The sequence below is a fragment of the Cucurbita moschata genome, unplaced genomic scaffold (genome assembly GCF_002738365.1).
Source record: "Cucurbita moschata cultivar Rifu unplaced genomic scaffold, Cmos_1.0 Cmo_Scf00004, whole genome shotgun sequence".
Lineage (NCBI taxonomy): Eukaryota > Viridiplantae > Streptophyta > Magnoliopsida > Cucurbitales > Cucurbitaceae > Cucurbita > Cucurbita moschata.
This window is the reverse complement of record NW_019268520.1, coordinates 2,173,723-2,185,278: the sequence shown is the minus strand read 5'-3', so window position 1 is coordinate 2,185,278 and position 11,556 is coordinate 2,173,723. Positions and strand designations below refer to the sequence as shown.

The 11,556-nt window shown below is 34.8% G+C and overlaps 1 protein-coding gene and 5 non-coding genes across 10 annotated transcripts; all 6 read left to right on the top strand.

The window, feature by feature from the left end:
* The first annotated feature begins 198 nt into the window (after positions 1-198).
* On the top strand, positions 199-281 carry TRNAL-UAA. The gene has a single exon. It is a non-coding gene; the product is annotated as a tRNA-Leu (tRNA).
* A 474-nt stretch (positions 282-755) lies between these two features.
* Positions 756-838, top strand: TRNAL-UAA. Its single transcript has one exon. It is a non-coding gene; the product is annotated as a tRNA-Leu (tRNA).
* Positions 839-973: 135 nt separating this feature from the next.
* TRNAL-UAA lies at positions 974-1,057 on the top strand. The gene has a single exon. It is a non-coding gene; the product is annotated as a tRNA-Leu (tRNA).
* Positions 1,058-1,192: 135 nt separating this feature from the next.
* Positions 1,193-1,276, top strand: TRNAL-UAA. The gene has a single exon. It is a non-coding gene; the product is annotated as a tRNA-Leu (tRNA).
* A 135-nt stretch (positions 1,277-1,411) lies between these two features.
* On the top strand, positions 1,412-1,495 carry TRNAL-UAA. The gene has a single exon. It is a non-coding gene; the product is annotated as a tRNA-Leu (tRNA).
* Positions 1,496-1,972: 477 nt separating this feature from the next.
* On the top strand, positions 1,973-11,134 carry LOC111441465 (putative GTP diphosphokinase RSH1, chloroplastic). 5 transcript variants are annotated; one of them, XM_023078475.1, is made up of 25 exons: positions 1,973-2,312; positions 2,554-2,735; positions 2,838-2,866; positions 3,474-3,653; positions 3,759-3,824; positions 3,922-4,014; positions 4,096-4,227; positions 4,341-4,442; positions 4,524-4,601; positions 4,681-4,752; positions 5,036-5,143; positions 5,939-6,036; positions 6,328-6,388; positions 6,481-6,543; positions 6,647-6,703; positions 6,785-6,886; positions 7,083-7,241; positions 7,353-7,484; positions 7,571-7,657; positions 7,778-7,849; positions 9,333-9,419; positions 9,736-10,177; positions 10,344-10,405; positions 10,508-10,576; positions 10,700-11,134. In XM_023078475.1, the coding sequence occupies exons 2-25, from the start codon at positions 2,627-2,629 to the stop codon at positions 10,802-10,804; spliced, it is 2,565 nt and encodes an 854-aa protein (XP_022934243.1). In that variant the 5' UTR covers positions 1,973-2,312; positions 2,554-2,626; the 3' UTR covers positions 10,805-11,134. The 5 variants fall into 5 exon arrangements, with proteins under 5 accessions (XP_022934243.1, XP_022934242.1, XP_022934241.1 ...); XM_023078474.1 differs by having other exon boundaries at positions 2,545-2,735; XM_023078473.1 differs by lacking the exon at positions 2,838-2,866.
* The last annotated feature ends 422 nt before the right edge of the window (positions 11,135-11,556 follow it).

Here is an 11,556-nt window from a genome sequence, read left to right as displayed (position 1 = left end):
TGGATGAACGGAAAATTTGACTGATGTTCTGATGGACTAGTAAAGTTCATAAATGAGTTACTTAAAAGACTAAGCACGTATAAAATATTTTAGATTACTATATCATATATTAGTTTCATATTGCATAGTTCCAGTTCCAGAGAGAATTAAAAAAAGTTATGTTATATATAATTTGAGATTTAAAAGGGTGAACATCTAGCAGGTTTGCCCGAGAGGTTAAGGGGGAAGACTTAAGATCTTCTGCACATAAGTGCGCGTGGGTTCGAACCCCACAGCCTGCATCCTTTTTTGTTTTTTTCCTTTTAATATTATCATGTATTTCTTGAACTAATTTCTCATTTTTTATATTATTTTCATCTCATTTTTTGCATCCTTTTAATACTATCATGTAGTTCAAGTATCATGTATTTCTTGAACTAATTTCTCATTTTTTATAGTATTTTCATCTTTTTTTTTAATCTAATAAATAAAAATTTGTTGAATTATATAAACGGTTCTCATCTATATATTAAGAAAAAAAATTACAAGGTTAAAGATATTAATGTTACGGTTGAAAGTTTATGAATATTTTTTTTGAACATTTGAACTCATTAATCACATCACAGGGAGATGATCAATGAAGTATAGTTGATCGGTGTATATACATAAAGGTTCTCATCTATATATTTAATAAGAGAATTTAAGTTCATGAATATTTTTTAAAAATTTGAACTTTTTATGAAAATTTAAGAACATTAATGAAAATTTTAGAAGTAGCAGGTTTGCCCGAGAGGTTAAGGGGGAAGACTTAAGATCTTTTGCACATAAGTGCACGTGGGTTCGAACCCCACAGCCTGCATGTGTTTTATAATCATAGAGGGAGATGATCTCGTGTTATATAGAATAAAGGTTCTCATCTATATATTTAATAAGAATTTTAGTTAAGATCTTTTGCACATAAAATTTAAGAACATTAATGAAAATTTTAGAAGTAGCAGGTTTGCCCGAGAGGTTAAGGGGGAAGACTTAAGATCTTCTGCACAATAAGTGCACGTGGGTTCGAACCCCACAGCCTGCATGTGTTTTATAATCATAGAGGGAGATGATCTCGTGTTATATAGAATAAAGGTTCTCATCTATATATTTAATAAGAATTTTAGTTAAGATCTTTTGCACATAAAATTTAAGAACATTAATGAAAATTTTAGAAGTAGCAGGTTTGCCCGAGAGGTTAAGGGAGAAGACTTAAGATCTTCTGCACAATAAGTGCACGTGGGTTCGAACCCCACAGCCTGCATGTGTTTTATAATCATAGAGGGAGATGATCTCGTGTTATATAGAATAAAGGTTCTCATCTATATATTTAATAAGAATTTTAGTTAAGATCTTTTGCACATAAAATTTAAGAACATTAATGAAAATTTTAGAAGTAGCAGGTTTGCCCGAGAGGTTAAGGGGGAAGACTTAAGATCTTCTGCACAATAAGTGCACGTGGGTTCGAACCCCACAGCCTGCATGTGTTTTATAATCATAGAGGGAGATGATCTCGTGTTATATAGAATAAAGGTTCTCATCTATATATTTAATAAGAATTTTAGTTCAATAATATTTTTTAAATTTGAACTTTTTACGAAAATTTAATAATATTTAATGAAAATTTTGAAAGTAGTACGTTTGTTCGAGAGGTTAAAGGGGAGGATTTAAGATATTCTGCACATAAGCACGGGTAGGTTCAAACCTCATAGTCTGCATGTTTTTTAATCATAGAGGGAGATGATACGAAAATTTCGAGAGGTTAAGGGAAAGAAACCTACACAATTTTAATCACACAGGAAGATGATCTATATGTATAGGATATTTTTATATTAATTTTACCCTACCTTACAAAATATATATATATTTAAAATTGTTTAAGCCCATTAACAAAGAACTAAATGATAAAAAAAAAAAAAAAAAAAAGGAAAAACACAAAAGATTAAAATCATCTTCGAACGGCATTTGTGTGGTCTTGGCTGAACTCATCATCTCTCTCCCCCTCGCTCTCTCTCTCTCCTTCCCCTCACTATTATCTCGTGGCCTTCTTCGCTTCAATCCCCTTTGCTTAATTCTCTATCACCGATGCGTGAAGATTCACAGCTCCGACACCTTCTTCTTCTGATTCCTCTGCGTTGCGATTTCTTTTTGTTATTGAGATTTCGCCAGTGGCCGCCTCGATTCTGAGTTTCTGCTCCGCTTTCCTTCCACCACGGGAGTGGTTGTTTAATTTAATGCTAGTTGGATTCAATGAGATTTTCCTCTTCCACTAGAGATGACATCCGCTCCTTCGATGTCAGGTATGGCACCAGTACAACTTGTGAATTCTTTTTACTTTTGTATTTGTTTGCTTGGGAAATGGCAACAGATTATTTCACTTGAGGATAGGCGTCCGGTGGTTTGAGAGGTTTTGAGGTTTATTTTGTTTCTTTTGGGAGACTTTGTTGACTGTTAGCTTGGTATAGTAGGGGAATTTGGCCTACTAGCTGTATAGATTGTGTGTTTTTGACGCGTAATTTTCTGAATTTGTAGTTTCTTTAGGATGCGTGAATATATGTAAATTCTCGAAAGGCGAGGGTGGTGGTCGGTATGATTGCAGTGTTCTCTCGTGTGCATGGAAGGCTCCGAGGGTCTTGACGGGTTTTCTTGCAAGCACCACTCATTCTCCTCAGTGCTCCTCTTTCTTGTATTCAAGAAATGGCAAAAGAAGCAGAATCAATTCTGTAAGTGGTTTGTTATGCTTGAATTATACGAATTTTGACCACTGAACAGGTTACTTTATTCATTATATCATGTTAACATTTTTTTATCTCGTTGTCAATTAGATTCGCCTATATTGGAACACTATCACAAGGTACCGAGTTTTGTATCTTATCCACTCTTGGAACATTTGTGGAAGTCATCCACTTATCATGTTATCATGTTTGGTTCCTTTTTCCTTTCCCATTTTACGTTTCTGTTTAGCTTTTTATAAAATATGGGCTGAACAGTGAATGGTGGAAGTCTTATGTTTGGTTGAAGACTGTTCGTAGTTGCTTTCAGCAATTTTGTTGAAGTACTATCATTTTGACATTGGTATAGTTTTTCTCACCCAAATCCTCTTCCAAGGTGGCGGAGAAATACCTTCATGCCAGAAAGTATCATAGCGAATCTTCAGATACCAATTAAACATTTCTTTGAAGTAAAGCAAGTCTTTTTCAAGTTTCAAGTGCCAATGAATTATTTTGACACTAATTACTTCCAATTCTATTGCATGGAAGTTACTGGAAAACAACGAACTAAATACTGAACTTTAGCATCATTCCGAAACTAATGCCAAATTATTGCAGCCTCTTATCTTTTATTTTATATGCCTTGATAAAGATTTCTTCAAGTTTCAAGTGCTATATATATATATATATATATAGATATACATATAGATATATATAACAATGGCTGTTTTTTTTTTTTGTACATTTCAGAGATTTGAACCTATGAATGTTGGGGGATGGTATTCCAATTTAGTTACCAACCATGTACACCTTGGAAGATTACTTAAATCAAGTCAGCTTCATGATATTTGTAGAAGGACGAAATTCTGTTGCTCTTCATTCTTGTCTTCAGATGCTTTTGACGAGGTTTCTCCTGAAGGTTTGTGGGAGGTACATATTGTCAATTGCTGAATGTGGTGACTCTATACCTTACTCTTCAAGATGGAATATCCCTTTTAGCTTTATGTTTCGCTAATTTCTACTCTCCAACCTCAGGACCTTAAGCCTACTGTCTCCTATTTGTCACCTAAGGAACTGGAATTGGTGCATAATGCTCTAAAGGTGAGCTACCGTACCTGCCAAACTTAGCATAATTTTTTATGTGTACAACTACTTAGGTGCGTCGGCCCTACATTTTCCCCCCCTTGCTTGGGTATAGCTTGCTTTCGAGGCTCATGATGGCCAGAAAAGACGTAGTGGAGAGCCCTTCATTATTCATCCAGTTGAGGTTGCCCGAATTCTTGGGGAGCTTGTAAGTTCTTTGTATCCTTTTTCAGGTAGAAAGAAAATTAGCTTGCAGTCCATGACTGAAAAGAGTGTTTTTATATGTTAGGAATTAGATTGGGAGACTATTGCTGCTGGATTGCTTCATGACACAGTTGAAGACACAGATGTTGTTACCTTTGAAAAAATAGAAGAGGAATTTGGTGCTACTGTTCGTCACATTGTTGAAGGAGAGACTAAGGTCCTTTAATTTTTCTTTTCTTTTTGTCTTACTATTGATGTTTGGGTCTTTACCCTCTTAGCATGTCATGGTCAATGACCTTCTTGATTGATCTTCACTGTCTTTCCATTTAGGTTTCTAAACTGGGTAAGTTGAAATGCAAGAATGAAGGCAATTCAGTACAAGATGTAAAAGCTGATGATCTGCGACAGATGTTTATAGCTATGACAGAAGAGGTGATATTTCTGTAATTACTGTTGTCTATGTCGTCATTCTTTCATGTAGCTTTACAAAAAATAAAGGAACTTTTGTTTCAGGTCCGTGTGATCATTGTCAAATTAGCAGATCGCTTGCATAACATGCGCACTCTTTCACACATGCCTCCTCATAAGCAGGTTGCTTATTATCTTTTAAGAGTATATGGTTGTTGACCTTTATTTGGTACTAGATTTAACACTTTTGCTTCATGTCCAGTCCAGCATTGCAAGGGAAACACTGCAGGTCTTTGCTCCTCTTGCTAAGTTGCTGGGTATGTACCAGATCAAGGTATGATCCGTTATTTCTCAGTTAATATTATTATTCTTATTCTTATTATTTGTGTTTTGCTTGTTCCTTTTTATTTTATTTTATTTTATTTTTGCTGCAATTACAACTTGTTGATGCTGGTTCCTACGTTGTGTTTCTTTACCTCAGATTGCAAATAATTTTATAAGCAGATGACATTTGTCTCTTTTACTTGATTTCCATAAAGTGCATTTCTTATCATATGATGGCATTGCTCTATCGTTGAAATTATTTTTATATCATGGCACCATGATAACGATTGCAGTCAGAGCTAGAAAACCTTTCTTTCATGTATACCAATCCTGAAGATTATTCCAAGGTCAAAAGAAGAGTTGCTGACCTTTCTAAAGAACACGAGAAAGAATTGATAGAGGTAATGCTGTTATCTTTTTCATTAATTTCTCTTGTTATTTCAATTAGGCATCTTGTTATTTTATCATTTACAAACTAATGAACGTTCTATAGCAAGTAAATAACTAAATATTACATTTTAAATAACTGATATTTCAACCTTTTAAAAAAATTGAAGGCCACTCTTAATGGGAATGAGAATGAGACAAGATTGGGATCAACAATTGATTATCAATTTAAAGTAAATATGTGAGATCCATTACAGAAGTAGAGGTACAAGGAAGGTGTGGAAAAAATTAAAGGACCTTGGTTCCATAAACTTAAGAATCTAAAATCAAAATAGAAAATGTCAACCTAAGCACAGTTCAATTGGTTAAGACGTTACAACCCTAAACAAAAGGTTAGAAGTTTGAATCGCGCCCCTATATTGTTGAACTCAAGAAAAACATGGATATGCAATACTATACCTTTAGGATATTTCATTTGATGTAAGACGGCCTACATGTCAAACACCAATAATTTATTGAAGAAAGATTGATTTCGTTTTTGATCCAACTCCTAACAGGTCAATGTAGCCAATGATAGATATGGTAATTGAAGTTCTTTCAGCATATGAAGGGATTGCATGGAATCTAGTTGATTTTGATATACTGTTTTGTTTTGTTTTCAAGAAGTAGGAAATACCTAATTCTTTATTTCTGTCTCTCTCACAACTGTGGAACTAACAATCATTTGTCATTGAGGCGATATTTAAATGAATTCTAAAAATGCTATCTTCCTTATAACTACAAGGTTTAAGTTAACATACTTATTGTAGGCAAAGAAAATTTTGACGAAGAAGATTCAGGAAGATCAGTTCCTAGACCTTATGACTCTGAGAACTGAAGTTCAATCTGTATGTAAGGAGCCTTTCAGGTATAGCTTTGAATGCCTCCTTTGCAGTTTCCACTTTCTTCACTTGCACTCATCTTAAGGGTTGGGTTATACATATAGATAAGAAAAGGTTTCTTTTTCTCAGACGAGTAGTTTCTCAGTGGTTTGTCTGTGCTGCAATGATACTTGAGTCCATAGATACGTTAGGCAATTAAGTTTCTGCTTGAAATTTTTCTCCTTCACCTCTTTGCACAAAGCAATCTTGCGTCCTGAATTTAAATTCAGAACTCTTATGGAATCTTAATGAATAATACATTGGCTATCATTTTGCAGCATCTATAAAGCTGTTCTCAAGTCTCAATGTTCAATCAGTGAGGTTAACCAGATTGCACAGGTTTGTTTTAAAATCCAATATTTCACATGACATTTGATGCAGGTTTCATGTCTTCTTGTTAATGATATTTGCCTTTCTTTTTAAATATCCAGCTTCGCATTATCATACAACCAAAGCCTTGCATTGGTGTTGGACCGTTCTGTAGCCAGCAGCAGGTAGTTTATTTTCGCTGTTACGAAATTCAATGATGTTGGTTATCCTGTAATTGCTGTAATATTTCATTAAACCATCGTTTTTGCGTTATTGTATTTTCTGTAGATATGTTATCATGTTCTTGGGTTGGTACATGGAATATGGACCCCTATTCCTAGAGCTGTGAGTAAACTGCAACTTCTCTTATGGTTCTACACAAACCTGATTGTATATTGGTGAATACTGACCTGCTCTCTATAACAGATGAAAGATTATATAGCAACTCCAAAACCTAATGGTTATCAAAGTCTTCACACAACTGTAATCCCATTCCTTTATGAGAGTATGTTCCGGCTAGAAGTTCAGGTATTTAAAATATTCTAGTTTTAGCACGTAGTATCAATTGGTTTTTCACATCTGAACTGCATTTAGGGAAGTTCTTTTTTGAGCTTACCTCTCTTTGCTAAAACTTTTAGTTTAAAAAACATTTGATTGCTTAATCTATCATTTTTAGTTGGTGGTTGCATATCGAGGTTCATAAAAATAATGGTTATTTTGGCAGATCAGAACAGAGGAGATGGACCTAATAGCTGAAAGAGGCATTGCTGCTCACTATTGTGGGGGTGGGCTTGTAACTAGCCCAGTTAGAAGTTCTATGCCCAATTCTAGAAGTTCAAGAAGGAAAGCTGTCTGTCTCAGTGATGCAAACATTGCACTCAGGGTATTTATTTACCTTTCCTGGTTGTAGACTTTTCAAGGTGTTAAGATGAGCCTTTTGAGGAACTAGTCTGGATTTGTTAATTTCATGGATGAAGCCTTTGATTTCTTCCAGATTGGCTGGCTCAATGCTATAAGAGAATGGCAAGAGGAGTTTGTTGGTAACATGAGCTCAAGAGAATTTGTGGATACTGTAACCAGAGATTTATTAGGCAGTCGGGTCTTTGTTTTTACGCCAAGAGGAGAGGTATTAATGGCTAACATCAGAACATTTTCTATGTCATGCTTATTAAGTTTGTAACTATAACTGTCTTTAAACATTTACATCTGCAGATTAAAAATCTACCTAAAGGTGCTACTGTGATTGACTATTCATACATGATACACACAGAAATTGGTAACACGATGGTAGCTGCAAAGGTAATGTTTCAAGTGTTGACTGGAAGATTGCCTTTCCATATGTCTCATAACAGATGGATTATGCCTGTGTTTCTTGATCGACTGGATATTGACCTTCCATGTGTGACTTTGGCATTGTAGGTGAATGGTAACCTCGTTTCTCCTACGCATGTTCTTGCTAATGCAGAAGTTGTAGAGATAATCACATATAATGTAAGTTGCAATTTTGAGTTATATTACTAATGACAATGGGAAGCTTTTCCTATCTCTTTAGCTTTTGGTTAATCCTTGCCTTTCCTCTGATTGAATTAATTTACTCTAAAAGACATCCACAAGAAAGAAAAGGTAAACAAAAAAATATATACAAGTTTAGTGCGTAAAACAGCTGCTTTCTGTTTTTTCCTTTCTGCATATGCCTAGAGTATGCTGATATTTGGCGTCCTTAGATAAAGCAATTGCTGCTTAAGAAAATATAATATTCTTTAATCTCACCTGGAGCACTAATAAGATGTCAAAAGTGAAATCTGAAAACTCATTAGGACATACTTGCAATGTCAAAATATACTGTATTTGACTCTGGATTCTGACTTAGGGTATGATGTATAGATGTGCATTGGCTTGCCTTCCAAAGCTAAAACTTGGCGTCTCATGACTACACAATCACTACTAAAAAATTTATCATCTCGTGCCTACAATCACTACATAAAAATTTTGTCATCTTGGGTCTACAATCACTGCATAAAGTCTTCTAATCTATGGAAACTGATACGAGAGCTCAGAAGAGTGTCGAACATTTTCAAATGTGTTCTGGGAAATTTACACGATATATTTTCCCTGAAAAGAATATGAAGTTTTAAATTCTAGTACAGTCATGATCATGCATTAAGCTTCCTTCAAGCAGCATGATGTGTTCTGTCAATCGGACAGTTCACCATCTGTTTTTTCCCTTCATTTGGTTAAGTTTGATCGTTCAGGCAGTCTTTTCAAATATTTTCATTTCATTTATTTATTTGATGTTAGGATAGGTATTATTACATGTTTGAACCAATAGGTGGTTTTCTGGATATTCACTCAAAGTAAGTAAAAATAGTGATAGTAGGGGAGGAAGTGAAAAGCGAAATTTGCACCATTTGCAGAAATGACACAGACCTACACAAAACTTTTCGACAATGTTGTTTACCAAGTTATATCTTGGTGTAAACTGTCTAATATTTTTACTTCCTATAGTTATACCTCCCTCCTTGCAAATTGGGAAGGTCTTTTGTAAACATCATGGATTATACATCCCTCTCGTAAATTTCACTCATCAATGAAATTGTCTCTTATCAAAAAAAAAAAAAAAAAATTGCACCATTTGGCATTATGGAACTCATGGAGAAAGAGAAATTAACTTGAAAGAGAAATTTGCATCACTAGGTAATAATGCAAAATGCCCAGGAGTTTAGAGAAATTAACTTGAAAGTGGTGTTTTGCTCCTTTTTTCTGGAACTCATGGAGTCTGCAGATGCAGTAGGGGACTTTTTAATTAGTTTTCGAGCTTGCATTAGTTTACTGTATGTCCAGTATGTGTAGATTCTTGATAAGATACGTATATGGACATTTCCAAACTTCATCCCACCATTTTTCAACTTCACCATTTTAGTTTTAAACTTCTGATAAACAGGTGTCATGATTGGCCATTTTTCTTTGTTTGCAGGCACTTTCTGGAAAATCAGCTTATCAACGGCATAAACAATGGTTGCAACATGCAAAAACACGAAGTGCTAGACACAAGATTATGAAGGTATGGTCGGTCATAATGAATTATACCTTGTGGATATATTGCTTTTGCTTTTGTTCTCTTTTGCCCATCACAACGAATGGAATGCCAGAGTCTTCAAACAAGGTGTTTGAAGCCATTTTTTAACATATGATATTTTTGTCTTTATTTTGATGTAAACATGATTGAAGTACTCTTTAACCACACTTATTGGAGAAGTTTTTTTCAACTTAAGTCAGATAGAACTTTTTATTATTATTTTCACTTGTAACATTTCATACCATCACTGAAATTGTTTTGTATTAAAAAAAAAAAAAAAACAATCTCATTCTTTTTGCAGTTTTTAAGGGAACAAGCTTCACTGTCGGCTGCTGAAATAACAGTAGATACCATTACTGACTTCATTGCTGATTCCGATGAGGAAAGTGAGACAGAAGAACCGCCGGTTGTCTCCACTATAAAAAAGCCTCTCTGGGAGAAAATTTTGGATATGGTGGATATTTCATCCACTCGGAAAAACATTAAAGACAACTCTCAGTCAAAAAATAACAAGGTGTCTGTTCCCAGAGTGAACGGCAAACATAACCACTATGTAAATGTAAAGTTGAAAGCAGAAGGAGATATATTATCGATGGGTAATGGGGTTGCCAGGATTATTCAACCATTATACAGGGAAGTCTTGCCTGGTTTGGATAGTTGGCTAATCAGCAAGGTTACCTCTTGGCACAGTCTTGAAGGGCATTCTATTCAATGGCTTTGTGTTGTTTGCATAGATCGAAAAGGTCAGTCAGTCACATTAAGCTCCCTACTGTATCATAAGGTATAAATAGTATGTGATTGTTTGATATCCAGAATGCTTTCAAATTTCTTCTGGCGTAAGTCTTCTGTTGGGGAATTGATTAACAAAAACTCTGTAAAGTACTAAGTGTAGTAGAGCTATAATTTCAGGCATAATGGGCGAGGTTACAACAGAATTGGCAGCAGCAGGCATCACTGTTTGTTCCTGCGTGGTGAGTGTCCATTTTTGTTCCTGCATGTTTGTTGAACGTCTATCTCCTTATTCTTAGCTCTATCCTCATCTAAGTAGCTGTCATTATGAATAAAATGGTCAGGCCGAGATGGATAGAGGAAGAGGATTAGCCGTCATGTTGTTTCATGTTGAAGGGAACCTGGACAATATGGTAATGCATAACATCGACTTTCTCTTGGTTTCTTGCATCTGTTATGCGCCCACACAAACCTCTGTTTATGGTCGAACCGATCACTCATCTTCCGAACTCTGACAACGTAACTATTGTTCTCAGGTCAATGCGTGTGCAAGGGTCGACACAATCTTGGGTGTCTTGGGATGGTCGACGGGGTGCAGCTCGCCAAACACAGTGGAAAACCAAAAATTTCTTGAGTGCTGATCGATACGGACTTCCTCAAGGGAGGAATGGGTAATTCCAAAAACACCTATGAGGAAACTACTTGATTGGAGAAATGGAGGCTTGAGTTTAAAAGTTTTGTTCCTGAGGAAACGAAAATTCCATAATATTTTTATGGTAGAATTTTGGTAGTTAGTACCATGATGTTGTGGAAAAAACCAAATAAAGTTGGTAGTGAATGAGTTTTAGTATGATGTGGATTCAGGGCAGTGTGTATACAAACAGAAGTGAATAGGTAAAGGCAGGCATTATACTCTGTAAAGATACCATTGAGGATAGAATAACAAATTTTACCCACAATTCTTCAGGTCTCCTACTAAGCGTTTGTATACATTTTCAAACATAAGCAAATGCTACGCATTGCAGGTTGGAAATTGTTTGTATTGTTTTTATTTCTAACTTCTAAAAGTTTTTTTTATTCTCAATTCTTGGTAAGTTTCAGATTTAATCGTGGTTAACATTTTTAATATAGAACAGGTATTTCACATTTTGGAAACCATCTTGTGTTGTATCAATTAAAACTCCAAATTTATACTTTTTATTACTGTTCATTTGGTTCTAATCACCCCAGTAGAATTATCATTCTCCAAATTTTTTCCAAAAAGTAATGTAATTTTTTAAAATAAGAGTATATTGAAAAAAATTTATTATCTATTTATATGTTGCATTTGTTCTCGAATATATATATATATATATATATATATATATGAGTTCTTTTACTTGAAGAAGTTTTA